This window comes from Nannobrachium achirus, assembly GCF_963921795.1.
Source record: "Nannobrachium achirus genome assembly, chromosome: 19".
NCBI lineage: Eukaryota > Metazoa > Chordata > Actinopteri > Myctophiformes > Myctophidae > Nannobrachium > Nannobrachium achirus.
Window position 1 is genome coordinate 29,044,485 of NC_137826.1, and position 16,238 is coordinate 29,060,722.

Sequence of the window (16,238 nt, forward strand, 5' to 3'; positions counted from 1 at the left end):
GAGAGACAAAGGATTACAAGATGGCAAATTTGAAGAAGTTCTCTGCCTCTCAGTCACAAATTTAAAATGGACAAGAAGTTAAGAAGATATTGGGGTAAATTAAATAACATATTGTATCATATATCGTCACTGTCGGGTCCAAAACTGTGACTTTTCAGGAAACCTATATGGGTCCAATGTAGTTATTATTTTGTCACAAGCTCTTTTCATAGGTTGAATATTATACAACCCATATGATGATGAAAATGATGACCCTGTGAATGATTGTGCATGTGACAAAATAAAATAAAAATATTTATACAACCCACAGACAGACTTAACCAACAAACCCCCCCCCCCCCCCTCCCCAAAAAGAACAATTAGCAAAAAGTAGCAGATCTACAAGCTCACGTGTCACATCATGATGCGGTGTGAGCTTGTACATCAGTGTGAGCAGTAAATCAGCTATTTTTGCTAAGTAGGGCATTAAATGTTGGGAAAAGAAAATGTAATTTAAAAATGGATATCTGCCCAACAGCAGCGATATGCAACACAGTGGTCCTGCGTACTTCTTCTGGTGATGGGACGTCCTCCCCCTGTGAGTGTGGTTGCGTTGGGAGTGGGCTGAGTCACTGCTGTGAGCAGGGGAGTGTGAGCTTTTAGCCTGGCCTCTCTGGCTCCCTCTCTTCCCTGAAGACTGCGATATGGAGCTCCCCCCGCCTGTGTGTCTGCCCTCTGCACCCCCTGCCTCGTCTGCCGCTGTTCCCGTCTGTCCCGCTTGGCTCCTGTGGGGGGCGCTGTGGGCTTTGTGCTCTCTCGCAAGAGTGGACTGGATGGTTGCAGTCAGCGAGCGAAGCTTCTGTGGAGAAACCATAATCGACAAACCAAACAAAAAGAAGAAAAGAAAAAGAAAAAAAGGAGACATAAGAGCATTAGAGTGTTTTCACATTGGTGGGTTAGTGCTACGGTGTACTTGCCAAAAGAAGGTAAACATCTAAAAGAAAAAAAGGTATAGGTTTTCTCCATATGGCTTATAGATAGACCTCTATGGTGCAGCACATGCAATACTTGGCATGCAAAACCATAATGAGTTGAAGAAATCATATTCCCAAAAAACAAACAAAACTAAAAGAAAAGAAAAAAAGAAAGAAAATAGGAAGAAGAAGAGAGGGAAAATATAAAATTGTGAACCAAATGAAGTATCAGAGCGGAGGCAGAAAGTAGAGAGCTACAGATTTGATAGAGTAGAAAAAGAGGACTTCTTCAGGGTTTTTTTAAAGTAATGGTTCAAAAACAGATATGAAACAAAACAAAAAGAGTAGACAACTTGACGGAACATCACAGAAATGGAAGGAACAAAATAAAGATTCACAATTATCGAATCAATCGAATCAGAAAACAAATCGTCTGCTACTCAATTTTCTGTTTGTCGATTTTTTTTCCTGTAGACAAAATTGCTGAAACGTGAACAGCGACCCATTTTCTTTTTTTTGTTATGGTTACTCTTGTTTAACTCCCTTCTGGTTAACATCCACTTACCAATAAAGTGGTATTCCCTCCTTTAGTAGGTAAGGTATGAAGAAAGGGGAAAAGTGGGGCAACATAAGTGCATCATTAGATTCACAAAATGCAAGAGAAAAAGACACAAAACCCTTCCCTGCCAGTGACTCATGAGACAATGCATGGAAATCAATGGAAAAGAACTCAAAAGTAAAGAGGAGAACCACAGTTTGCAGGGTATCGCTCCCATGTCCAGGACATACTCTGGTCCAGTTGCTCTCCTGTTTGCTAAGCTTTGGAGGGCAATCAGCCAGGCGATGTGATCAGTACAGCACCTCAAGGTTGCAGAGTCATTCTCCCGTCGGTGTGGCATCGTGAGTTGTCATTTGGGACTTTTGAACCATGTCTTACTGTAAGTCTAATTTATGCTTTGTCACATTTTTGCTGAGCGAAGGGGTCACACAACAAAGTATAAATGAGAATTCGTAATCTTATGTCTCCCTGGTAACTTCCAAGGGAAAAGGAAAATCTGCATTCATTTGCAAATAATAACAAACTACTGTTATGGAGATACCAGGGAATTGCATAATATCAGTTATAAATTAGCTATAAATACATGTCGGAGTATTATTTTGCTGTTATTCGGCTTTCTCCATTTGCATTTTGTGGTAGATAGGTAGGTAGGTAGGTAAGTAGGTAGGTAGGTAACAACAGAACAAACAGTTGTGCTTTATACTAATTCAGAAAGAGGCCTTTTGCAAGTTCAGTGCTTTGAGTTGTCAGACTAGCTGCATACAAACCATCCAAGAACACATCGTTTGTGTAAGATCAGACGTCCTGAATATACTTTTCAAAAGAAGGTTAATAACTCTATTAAAAGCCCTATTAAACAATAAAAGAAAACGACACATAACAATTTACCCACATTTAAATTACAGGGCAAGGGATTAATGAGCTGCTTTGAACGTGAAATGTACTGTATGTATGTGATGTATGATTATACATTGTCCATTATTAGTAGGGCACAACCCACAACTAATGGTAGATCTCCAGGGAATTGTATTGTTCATATAGAAAGTAGAAACTAATTCTTTGCATGCACCAACATTTTCCTGCCAGTACTGCCTGGTAATACTTAGTTGCGTGCTGGGTTGCGCACCGAACATAGCCAACCTACAAGCTCACAGTGCATTGCGCTGCTCTGGCAACTCACAACATATATTGCTCTGCAATGCATTATAACTTATAACTTAACTTTTAGATCTGCTATTTTCGTTGTACAGTACGACACTGGTGGGCTACTTATTTTACGGTGCTTTTATATACAGCAAAAGCATGAACCTTGCTTGCTCCTTGCAAAAGAACAGAAAGGAGAGCCTTTCTCCACTATAAAGGAAAAATAACTAAGCAATATAACAAAGAAACACACGACCACTGGTGCTAATGACAGTTGTTGGAAAGAGTTGAGGAAATCAATATGAAAAAATCATAAGACGGTTGTACTAATCCACCAACAAACAGAGAGATGCTGAACAAACAGGAATGCATTCTATGAAAACAGAAAGAAAAAATAACAAATGGACCTGGAAGATAGAGCGGGCTATTGAACTTCAGGATGAAGTATAGGAGTAAAGAGGAAGGAGAAAAGAACAGACCGCTAATCCAATCTTAAAGAACCAAATCATAATTGATGAAGTAAATTAATTTGGCTGAAGACTGCAAATAACAGAAAAGAGAGAGAAAGAGAAAGAGAAACATTGATGTCACTCAGGCTAGGGTGCTTTCTCACATTCTCATCTGCATAAAAATCACGTGCGTAGGCAGAGCGTTACCTACCTTCCATTTCAATCAGTGACACGTATGCAATATCAACAAAAACAGAGAAAGAAAGGAAAGGAATAAAAAAGGAAAAAAAGGGAGAAAGGAATGTTCTCCGCAGCGAAATGGGAAAAAGACAATGACCTCTTTTAGTATCAAAGCTAGATAATCGTCCAGAGACTAAGGAGAAAGAAATATATACTAAGAAAAAGAAATGCAAGAAAATGAAGGGGGGTGGTGATGGTTTCAGGAGAGTTTCAAATAAAACAAACAAACGAAAAGAAAAGAAAAAAGAAAAGAAAACCAGAATGAACCTATAAACTACATGATTCGCTGTCTTTTTCGCTTGTACAAATGCAGCCATATTTGTATCAAAAGGGGAGAGGGTAAAGGAAAGTGGATTGAGTCAATTGTTAATTGTAAGGATATTGAGAGAGAATGAATAGAGAGAAAGGCGAGAGGGGGGGGTGAGGGAGGGAAGGAAAGAGGAGGACATGCAGAGCTGGCAGATGACAGAGATAAATGGGGAAGAGCAGGTTGGGACCAAGGGGAGTGATACTTGAGTCACACAAGGCACAGATGAACAGATACAGTAGGGGGCAGTAGTGTGTCAGACCTTGCTGCAATGGACAACTAGGCAAACCAGTACATTTGAAAGGGACCCCATTCATCACACTATTATTCTTCAGCAACAGCGCAATATTACTACTGGAGGATAAATGTAGAAAACCAGAGCTGCTGTATACGCGCAGTACTAAACCGTACTAAACAGTACTAAACAGAGACGCTACAGCATAGACCAAGTCACTGTTGGATCTACAATAGGATCTGTCAAAGGTCTGTGGCCCCATGGCCATAACCATCCTCCCTTAAAAACAGGGAGAGTGAGACTTCTAAATGGAGGTGGGGTGGGGATATTCCAGCTTTTGGTGGAGATTAACAAGAGTGGTAATATTACCTTGTAAGAGAAAGATGCTGATGGAAATTTGACTTTTTAGAGCCAATCAATTATTGTCTACCTCTGTAGTAACACAACTGGCTCGTATCAACATCACATATGTTCAACTTCAGAGACCTCCCTTGCCATTCTCCACTGGCTTGAACAAAAAGGAGTAGAAATGTACTGTCTCAAAAGGACAAAATGTGATACTGCCACCTATAGGCAACATGCAGATCGACATGGTAAAACAAAGTCAGTAGAACAGGGCTTGTTTAATGCCTGCTGGCTTGGCAGGAGTTGTTCAACGTCTGGAGAAGGGTGTACATCACTGAGCAGAAAATGTGCTTGAAAGAAATACAACTGCATTGAATAGAATAAACTAATACACATACCAGTTAACCTACTTGGTCCAGTTCCAAAGCATATGACTGCTTTTTACATAAACAAGACAGAAAAGTTTGCGAATTTATTAATGGGTAAATACCACTCAAATCTTTAAGAAAAGCGGAAAAGAAACAGTAATGAATGACACAAGCAGGGAGAGAGCTAGAGAGAGAGAGAGAGAGAGAGCGAGAGAGAGATAGAGAGAGATAGAGAGAGAGAGAGAGAGAGAGAGAGAGAGAGAGAGAGAGAGAGAGAGATCAGGTGAGATCTTCTCATAGACACATGCAAGTTGAAATAGGAAATAGGAGACAACAAATCTAAATCATCTTTCTGGAAAGAACATGGCTACAGGATGTCTGCAGTCCATATAGTTGCTTATTCAGCAGTGAAAAACTATTATACTAGCTCGCCCTTTGGTTTACGTGATGTCTTTTGTTTCGCTAGCAGTGTCGGCAGTTTCATTCCAATACAATAACTGTTAGCTCAGCACTAATGACCCATTTAAAGTATGGAAGAGCAGTGTTGGTTCCATAATGCCTGACAGCAATTTAATACACCATACATCCGTGGTTAACATTTTAAAGCCATAATGTGAGAGCACGTCCAAATGGAATAGTTATCAAGGAATAAGAATTACAAATGTATGACATTATCATAGCAATATGGGGCAGTGTTGTCGACATGGCTTGCAATTAAAGCTTTATTGTAAAGTGGGCACTGCTTGCAGTTCTTGTTATTGTACGGCAGTGTCCTAAAGCCAGTAAGAAAGGAATACATCAGCAGAGCCAGCTGACATCTGTGTTGCTACACTGAATCTTAAGCGTTGCTCTCGCTTCAAATACATACTATATTTTGTTATTAGGACATCTACAGATGCTGAGATCGAGACACCTGGGATTAATCAGTTCAAAGAATTATCACAATATCATAGACAAATTTGAACACAACATCCACACTCTGATCCTGACACAGGCAGCAATGCCTAATTCTGATTTATTTTGCAGTATACTGTACAGTATCTAATAAATACCTTATCCTAACTCTTTGTACTCTTTTATTTCTTCCAGCCTGAGGAGGGGAATATCTAGCCCTGGATCAAATAATAGCACATTTCAGTGTTTGGGACTAACCGTTATTAGTGCTGCTCATATTTCTATTGTAGCTACACATAGAATAATACTACTTTGTTTCAGCGACTCAGAAGACCTGTCCTCAACAGATCTACAAGAACCTTCCTCCCTTGCCCCCTGCTACCAGAACCAAAACACAACATAAAAAACAAGACGTCGGAGAGTGCCACAAAGAAGCAGCAACAGCAGCAGGTTTTGGACAGGAGTGTGATCTACACTTCAGTTCTTCACAAAATATACAAATAAAACGTAACTCTTTGAACAAGGCATAACTCCCCCCCAAAATAAAATAAATCTATGAACACCAAATCAAAGAAGAGAACATTTCCAAAGACAAAGAAGGGTAAGATAAGATAAAAACTCAAAGTTCATTTGAGGAGACAGTGTGGTACAGACCATTAGAAAGGAAGGGGAAGGACTGGGTTGGCGAAACAGAGGAGATTACATACATCATGTCCTTTCTCGCCCTCGCCGTGGGTGAGTCTGCTGGCTTTGCCGTTGCGACTGCGCTGGGAGTGGTGCCCGTTGTGCCACGTGGTCGGACTGTTGGGGCCGGGGGACAACGAGGTGCTGGACGCCTTGTGTCCTTCCGTCTTGTGCTTGGAGATCAGTCTGTGGAGGATGGACAAACAGAAAGAAACACTAAAGGTTCATTCATACTAGGGTGAAGCACCCTGGCCACAATATCTACTGTGGGCTGCATAACTGAAGTGGCCGAAGTGCTGCAGTTAAGGGAAGTTATGTCACGCAGTGCAGGCCTGTTTATATCCACCTGTTTATTTCTCTTCACAGATGAGTAAGCCTGGCTACGCGAGGCTAAGGGTGAAGTGAGTTGCTCTTCACCCTTTCTGGAGTATGCATGGACCTTAAGTACCGGTAGCCTCAGCCACAAACCCCTCCGCTCCTCCCTCCAAGGTTATTATAGTTTTGAGCCAATTTATTTTGGATAATTTTTTTAACTGTAGTGGAGTGAGTCACAAGTATTAAAAAATACATATAACCAAGTAAAGTACAAATACTCAAAAAACGTACTTAAAGCTATACTGTGTAAGTTGCTCAACTAGTGGTCAGTAGCGTCCGCGTCTTTCGGCCGTTTTTCGCCGCGGACCGGGCCTCACACCCCCGCGTCACCCCCGCGCCTGCCTCCACCTCGCCGAGATCTATCTTTAGAGGGGTCCCTGGTTCCTGTGCGTTCAGGCATTCCGGAGAAACGGAGTGTTTCACCCGAGTATAGATAGAGACACACGGGCGCCTACAAATATGGCCGCCCTATTGCGATAGCTAGCGACCCCACTTCAAGATGCGCTGTGATTGGCCGGCAGTGTATAACCCTCGCTGTGATTGGCCGGTAGTGTATGATGACGTAATTCTTCCGCGAAAACCGGACCCCGTCAGGATCATAGAAAACATATAAAGAGAAGGCTTCAGAAGCTGAAAATAACGGAGTGGGTGTTCTAAAACTTTAGCGATTTAAGAGTTAGGACAATTTTAAGATTTGTTTTATAAAAAAAGTTACATGGTATAACTTTAAGTAAAGTCCTCAAGTAAATGTAAGTTGTTACTGTCCACCACTGGATTTAGTACACACAAACACATGCGCACACACGCACGCACGCACGCACGCACGCACACACGCACACACGCACACACACACACACACACACACACACACACACACACACACACACACACACACACACACACACACACACACACTCCTCCTCCTCCGCTTACTCCCAGCCAGCCCACTCCCTTGAGGAAGGTATGAAACGGTTCATGGAGAAAGAATTGTGAGCATTTAATGGAGGGTATTATAAAAGATACACTGAGGAGCTCAATTTGTATTGTAATCTGTCCCCCGAGGATTGAGGATAAATTGCAGCGAAGAGACTGACAAGTCTACATTTTTAACAGGGGACATAACCAGTCTGACTGGAGTTGGTTGCTTTATCATTAGTCTGAATGGTGGAAATACGACCGCGACATCCAAAGTAAATTGAATGCAGGTCTTGAAAATGTTTGACTAAGTGCACATGCATGGTTTCATAACACTGTTTCTTCATAAACAGACTTGCATTGAGTAATAGAAGTTTGAAAACACTTGAGCATTCTCGCCTAAATATCTTCTTGTAAATAGATGCCAGCAGATCTCTGTTTTTACTTGCTGGAAAACCCAATGTGACCACAGCATGAAACCTTACCTGGCCATACAGTACAATGTCTGTATGGTATAATACGGTCCTCTCTGGTAGTTGCCCTTGATGCCCTGCCACTACTCTCCCTTCGCCCATTGAACTGGCTCAGTGGAGGAGGTGCAAGCCCATTTAAAGCCTTCAAAATGAGACAAGCATCTGCTAGCCTCGGAAACCCAGTCTTATAAGCATCTGCAAAATGTTTAAAACTATAAAAATGTGTGTCGCTGGCCTGACAGTGTGTCGCTGGTTCGAGTCCCGATCCCGACGACCTTTGCTACGTGTCACTCCCCATCTCTCTCCCCATTTCCTGTCAGTCTACTCTCCTATCAATAAAGGCATAAAAGCCCAAAAACATATCTTTAAAAAAAATATATATAAATTAGGGCTGGGATTCGATAAAAAAAAAAAATCGAATCAATCAGAGGCTTTGTAATGAATTAATCGAAATTAATCGCATGTTTAATCGCATATAAATATTTGACCTGAGAAGCATTTTTTTCAAGTAAAACACATTTTGTTGTACGAGTGAATCAACGAGTGAGTTTTTTTAATCTAAATTTTGCATCCACTGGGCCAAGCAAAGCGCTCTGATCGGCTATTCTCCCTTTGCATTTGTTGTCTCTTCTTGGTTGGTGCATCGCTATGATCGGTATGCCCAAAACTGAAGGTTCTGTGGTGCAAAAACGAATGTGTTAATTTTTTTAATCGTGTTATTTTTCTGTAATTAATTAATCAATCGCAATTAATCAGTTAAAGTCCCAACCTTAAATATATATACATTTAATAAACTGTACTTTTTAACTATATGGCAATTATGATAACTATTGGGTCAAGTGTTCTAAATGTCTGTTTGTTAAAGGACAACTTAGTTTTTTACAACAAGGGTTCATATTTTAGATTGTAATTAAAGAATATAAAAGATGAGTGTTAAATTGATTTCATTTACTTCTTTCTATTGTTTTAGAGATTCTTATTTCAGTGGTTGGGGGCATGCGTACAAGTGGCTAGATATGTCAATAAGCCCATTCCCAAGATACAATGCAACCTTTCATGGTTGGATGTGACCTATGGGGGCTAGAAGTGTTACTGTAAATAGCAATAAAGAAACTGCTGGCTTATTGTGTCTAAAAAGACATATTTAGCGACTTGTACGCATGCCCCCATGCGTACGCATGCCCCACATTTTAGCACGGTAAACGCGATAAAACAATAGAACGAAGCAAATGAAAACATTTTAACACTCACTTTTTCTTTTCTCTAATTACAATCTAAAATATGAACCCTTGTTGTAAAAAAACAAAGTTGTCCTTTAAGTGATGTTCGGGAAAAGTGATATTCCAGGCAATACTACTTCTGTGTGTGACTTCACAGGCCTGAGAACAGACTGAGTGATGTGATTTCAACATCTTTAATGTTGAGCAATAAAAAGTGCTGCAGTGAAGATTTATCTATCGGGTTGAAAGGGATCATGTGGAAGAACATAATGTCAGGTCAGACTCAGAGTGATCCATTCTTGGCCCAATCTGAGGACATAGGAAACCAGACAGTGGGAAAGTACATCCTCTAGCTAGAACTGATATGATGTGTGTTAATAATGACGAATTGCTAAGGATAGGCTTATGATTGGTCAGACAAACTATGTTCTAGAAGAAAGGTGGGGTAACTAATGTGGATAAAATACATTGTTCATGAGACTTACAGTAAGGCTTAGCTAATCATAGGACGTCCATGAGGGCTCAAGATTGCACTGGAGATAACGCCTTGCACGGTCTTCTCTTAAAGGCAATGGCGTCTGGCACGGTAATTGGTTTGATTGGTGTAAGCCCAAAACCACACATACCGGTATGCATAATGTAACAGGCAGCGCAGGTGTTTTAGAGAAAAGGCAAGTGTCCCAAAATAGCAACTTTTGCACAGGAACACCCGCAATGCTAAATCCTCAAATTGTGGCTTTAGAGAACTCGTACAAGAATAGAGCCCATCGTCTTATGTGCTCATGTTCTTTTTAAATGTCAAGTTTGAGGCTATAGTGTGAATTACAACATATTTAAATTAAACAAACTACCTATAAACAAATTAGGGCCCAGTATTGATCCCTGAGAAACTCTTAATGTTAGAGTTAACTTAAGGTATGTTGACTGAGTTTAACCAATACGATCACGTACTATTTGCAAAATATGAATTCATCCATTTGACTGCTTCAGTAGAAAAATGTGAAAAGGCAAGTTTTGATGAATATTTGATAACAGGTTTTAACATACCTGGTAGGAGACTTGGAGGGGCTCCCGGTGGAGGAGACGGAGGCACTGCGGGAGCTGCAGCAACTGCCTCTGCGCTGAGACCTCCTGCTGGGGGAGTCACCAGGGGACCTGGCGACACACACAAGATGCACCCACACACCCACACACCCACACCACACACACACACACACACACACACACACACACACACACACACACACACACACACGCATACATGCATTAGCAAGGACAGAGATGGATCTCATGCAGTATCATAAACTCACAATACCACACAATACAATTTGTGTTAATTTAAAGGGGCCACACCATGCTTTTAAAAATATATATTAATTGGTCCATAATATGGTATTATACAGGTTTTAGCCTAAACAACCACTCAGATATTGAAATGTCATGTTATGTCTGTCTCCAATTCCAAGCCATTTCAGATGCAATACCAAACAGCCCTTTGTTGGCAACAGGGCGATGTCTTTGGGCTAAAATTTGAACGATACAGAGAAGATAAGCATGGTAACATGGCACCATGCTAATCTTCTCTGTATCGTTCCAAATTTAGCATGGCACCATGCTAATCTTCTCTGTATCGTACCAATTTTAGCACCACTTTACCCCGCCCACCTCATAGTCTCAATAGAATATAGAGCATCGCAGTTGAAGCCCCACCCCGTCCTCACTCTGGTGTCGGAAGCGTTTTCCGCATTCATTTCTTCCATAGACATTTCATAAAGTATTTATTTAAACGTTTTTAAGCCTTGGACAAAGCCACCTCGGCTGGAGAGGGATCATGTCAATATTAAAAAAAAATTGAATGCAAAGATTAATTAGAAAGCTGAAAAAAAGGACAGGGTACAAGACTGTGTACATCATTATTTTTAAAATCGCGGAAACTACACTCCCAGAATGCCTAGCGAATGTTGTAGTTGTTTCCTGAAATACAGCCCTTAAATCACGCTCAGTTTAGTTATCCAGGCCAGCATATGGCCTGAAATGTAGTGATTGTCATCTCTGTGGACTCTCTTATCGTCATCTTTAACACAGTGCATCATATCTGTAAAAGAAAGTATTCGCTCACGCAGGTCTGATGATGTGCAATAATCTGCCGGGCAGACAGGGGGCAGTAAGCTACTTCCGCGGTAACCGCAAGATATGTGAAAGAAGAAGAAGCTAGACCAATCACAGATGTCGTTTTTACGTTTAGCAGCATGGGAAATGCAGTTCTTCTCCGTGCGATCTCGATTAAAACATGTTTTTACTAAAACTAGAGTGATTGCATACATACTCGGGGGTTCTACAGGAGCATATGGAACCATTTTACAACCACCAGCCTAGTGGTAAGTGTACATTGAATTGCTACGACTTTGTGGCTGATAATGAAAAACCCTATGGTAAATATGAATGGCCAGCTTGCTTCCGACACCTCACTGCGATGCTCTATAGCCTCCCAAAAAGTACCGCCCCCTTCTTTAACATTCCATGTGAGTCTGAGCTGGAGAAAATGTGTGCAAACAAAGTACGGTACTAATCTAACTAAGACAGCCTGAACATCATTCCTGTTTGCTCAGCTGTGACCATCGCTGGAAAGGAACCATGTTCATTGTTGGCTTCCCTCTCTGAAGAACACAAAGCTCCACTAAACATTATTCTGAATGCATCTGGAAATAGGCCATGTTGTCTCAAAAAGGGGACCAATATAATCTCTTTCAGACGCAGCGTTGTCATACACAGTACAAGGCATCAAAGACTGGGTACAGTCCTACTTTGCAGAAAAGGGGGCATGCGTTACATAATGTCGCTGTCTCGTGGAAACCTTCTATGTTCCAAGAAACTGTTAACGTTAATGGATCCAATGTAGTTATTTAGTCTTTAGTTGATACCTTTCATTGTTTAAATATTTATAAAACCCACAGAGAGGCTTAATCACTTTCAACCTGGCACTTCCTATATTGGGCATGTCATTATAGCCAAAAATCTTCAAACATTCTTTTCAAAGACTTTCAAATATTGTGATAACAGCAGATCTACAGAGTGTATGCATTAATTTATGAAATAATAATAATACATAATAAATAATAAATAATAATCAATAATAATGTCTTACCTTTTCTTCTGCTTGTTCTTGTCCTTGTGTTTGTTCTTTGGGCTGCCCGATCTGGAAGACATGTCATAAGTGATGTTCAACAATAGCTGATATACATGTTCCCCCAGCTTACAGTACATGTAGTTCAATAGCTGATATACATGTTCCCCCAGCTTACAGTACATGTAGTTCAATAGCTGATATACATGTTCCCCCAGCGTACAGTACATGTAGTTCAAGGCACACCTCATGGTGGAGATATTTGACTGAAGGATCTATTGAGCTAGTGAATGCTATTGAAGTCAGTTCTGCAGGAGCAGTGAAATCTGCAAAGCCCTGAGCTGTCTGCTGAGCAAAGCTGTTGAGCTGGAACTGAAATAGACCGATTTCTCACATACCTGTGTCTCCTCTTTCTCCTGGAACCGGATGAAGATCTACAAAGATTAAAAAAACATAAAAACCATTTTAGCAACATTGCTACAAAACATGATCAGAAGTCATGTGTGATGTACAATTTGGCTCTGAACTACTGAAACAGAAGTACCTACCTGTGCAAACTCTCTCTCTCTCTCTCACACACATACACACACACACACACACACACACACACACACACACACACACACACACACACAAACACACACACACACACACACACACACACACACACACACACACACACACACACACACACACACACACACACACACACACACACAGAATATTCTGAATAACAACCACTGCATGTTCTGCTGACGATCATATTCCGGATAAGCTCAAAACAAACACAGTACCACCACCACCACCAAGACAGAACCATAATATTTACAGACCTCTGTTTTGTGGGTAATATCATCACACCCCAGCTATTACATTTGAGTTTCATATAAATCGTTCGACGTTAGATTATTGAAGGCATCCAGATGTGTCATGTTTTAAACATAGTTAACTGAGTACATAATGGACATAATAATGTTAATATGCATGTTAAGACTCCCTCACTAATAACCAATTTTGTTACAGAAACTGTGGCCTTGGCCCTTTAATATCTTCTCAGAAGTGTTTTCTGATCTGTAATATCTTCCTTCAGGTTCTAGACAACCCTAGTGTCCCCTGACTCAAACAGTGACAGGCAGGGACGTATCAGAGAGGCAGGAGCTGACATTTATAAAAGGGCCCTTTTGGTGAAAATAACGCGTCACTTGGAGGTCGGCTATTTTCGATGCTTGGTTTCTACGCAGAGAGGACAATTCTTTCAACATAAGATGCTGCTTTCAAGTTCAGGAGAGTTTGGACAAAGGCAATTCTCTTGAATGCTGCCTTCAGGTATGACATGGAAAGAGGACATTTGCATTTCTTTCACCATAGTGAAAAACTGCATTCATGGTCTGGAGAGGGCACTTTTTTACAGACGGATGAAAGGGCAGGGGCTCAAGACCCCCTTGATGTCTATGTGTGCACGTGCCTGGTGTCAGGAGACATGACATTCACCAGCCTGCACATTTAATCATTTCAGTAAGCCATTCATAAGTCTTCAGTGTTAAACTCACATCACCTCTGCATCACTCTCTTAGTTTGCATCATTCCAGTTTCCATGGTGATAATCAGGGGTGTCACAAGGGGGGGGGGGGGGGGGGACGGACTGAGTTACTAGGGCCCAAGGTGGAGGGGCCTTAAATATTTACAAGCTCACAGCGCGGCAATCGTGAAAATGATATATGTACTTTTTAAGTGAACACTCATGCAACTCAAATTTTGCTTCTGGGGGGTCTCTGGAGATGGGGGTCCGTGGCCAAATACATATCATTTGGGGGGTCCTACACATGAAAATATTTGAGCACCACTGACATAGAAACAGAGGTTTTTTAAAAAAAAACCTAGAAGGATTTGAAATATTCAGACTCTGCACAAATTTTCCAGATTTTTCAAAAATAGCAGATCTACAAGCTCGCAGCACGGCACTGTGAGCTTGTATATCTGCTATTTTTCAATTTTTCAATGTGAGTGAAGCCTACCCAGGGCCCAGAATTTGGTGTCACACCCCGGGACTGCTCTCTGGGAGTTAGTGTGTGTGTGTGTGTGTGTGTGTGTGTGTGTGTGTGTGTGTGTGTGTGTGTGTGTGTGTGTGTGTGTGTGTGTGTGTGTGTGTGCGCGTGCGTGTGTGCGCGCGTGTGCGTGTGTGTGTGTGTGTGTGTGTGTGTGTGTGTGTTTTCTTTTTGTCTTCTTTTCTTTGTGTTTCACTCCTCCTGTCTTATGCATTTCCAACATGCAGTACAGTGGGAGGGTGGAGGTGGAGTGAGTGTGTTGCGTCAATTGGCCGTGGCCCAGTGAGAGAGGAGTAATAAAAATGTCATTGTAATGTATATGGTGGCCTGCTGTAGCAGCGGTCTCAGTTCCCCCCTGCTGGAGAGAATCAATTGGGAGGGATTCGGCAGGCAGCTGGGGGGCCTTGTTCAGGAGAGCTCATTATTCTCCTGTCTTTCCAGTTGTGTAAAGTAACAAAGTACATTTACTTAACTACTCTACTTACGTACAATTTTGAGGTATTTGTACTTTACTTGAGTGTTTCCAATTTCCAATACTTTTACTTCTACTCCACACTACATCTCGGATCAAAATATTGCACTTTTACTCGACTACATTTACTTGAAAACTTTAGTTACTTTGTAGATTGATTATTAATACAAAACATACATTAAACACTTCAATCCTACAGTATATACATTTCGGCAATTTGAAAATATCCGATCTACAAGATGCGGCGCATTGTGAGCTTGTAGATCTGCTATTTTTTGAAAAGATTTGTATACATTTGAACATTTGGAAATGGGACATTCTACATGAATGAGTACTTTTACTTTTGGTACCAATACTTTTGTACTTTTACTCAAGTACATTTTCAATTCCGGACTTTTACTTGTAAGGGTGCCCTCACACAAAAATACCTAGAGTGGAATCCGCCAATGCATTTCAATGAGAATGGAGCGTTTTTTTGCCAGTAGAGGATTTCTGCAAAAAAACGCTCCATTCTCATTGAAATGCATTGGCGGATTCCACTCTAGGTATTTTGGTGTGAGGGCACCCTAACGGAGTACTTCTGCATTGCAGAATTGATACTCTTACTTAAGTACAACATTTGAGTACTTTTTCTACCACTGTCCTAGACACCACCCTCTGTCCTGTAGTGCTGTAGTCCAATCCATCCCAACTACCAGCGCTACCACGAGGAGCGGTGCAGTATGTAGGCCTGTGCGGGGCGGATACGCATGTCTAATGGGTGTCAAGTCAACCCATACTGGAGCTATCATGGGAAGGGAAGTGTGTTGTGTGTATGTTATATATGCATGCAGCAGCATTATGGATTGTACTGTCAGCCAGGTATGCTAACGCTCCAGCCTGAGAGGCTGCTTTATGTCTCCGGAAGGCGGATACCCTGAGTGCCCCCCCCCCCCCCCCCGTATCATTTATACATAATTCATACATCAACAATACCTGCAATGCAGAGTGTCTTTGGAGTTATCCAAAGAGATGGAGAGAGAGAGAGAGAGAGAGAGAGAGAGAGAGAGAGAGAGAGAGAGAGAGAGAGAGAGAGAGAGAGAGGGAGGTGTGTGTAGATTGTCGATGGATGGGAGGGGGGAAATGAGCACCAGGCAGTGCAGTGATGCTCAGCAATTTAGTGAGAGGCTCATTTCTCTTGTATTGCACTCTCCCCCATAGAGGTTCAGTTATTAGCCTCCCTCCCTCCCACCCCACCCCACCACACACACACACACACACACACACACACACACACACACACACACACACACACACACACCTCCTGGTCAATATCGAGAGAGAGAGAGAGAGAGAGAGAGAGAGAGAGAGAGAGAGATAGAGAGAGAGAGAGAGAAAGAGAGAGAGGGAGAGCTCTCATCAACAAACATTTCTGCAATGCCAAGGGATATGGTAACA

The 16,238-nt window shown here is 41.5% G+C and overlaps 1 protein-coding gene across 1 annotated transcript in view; it reads right to left on the reverse strand.

Annotated features, from left to right (window-relative positions):
* The window catches only part of srrm3 (serine/arginine repetitive matrix 3), a gene marked incomplete at both ends in the record, with an annotated part of 46,330 nt that overhangs the window by 5,742 nt on the left and 24,350 nt on the right, over positions 1-16,238 (reverse strand). The window contains 5 exons of the mRNA XM_080748591.1: positions 549-838; positions 6,201-6,363; positions 10,208-10,315; positions 12,306-12,356; positions 12,683-12,718. Of these exons, the coding sequence (XP_080604717.1) occupies positions 549-838; positions 6,201-6,363; positions 10,208-10,315; positions 12,306-12,356; positions 12,683-12,718 (648 nt within the window). The remainder of the gene's footprint in view (positions 1-548; positions 839-6,200; positions 6,364-10,207; positions 10,316-12,305; positions 12,357-12,682; positions 12,719-16,238) is intronic.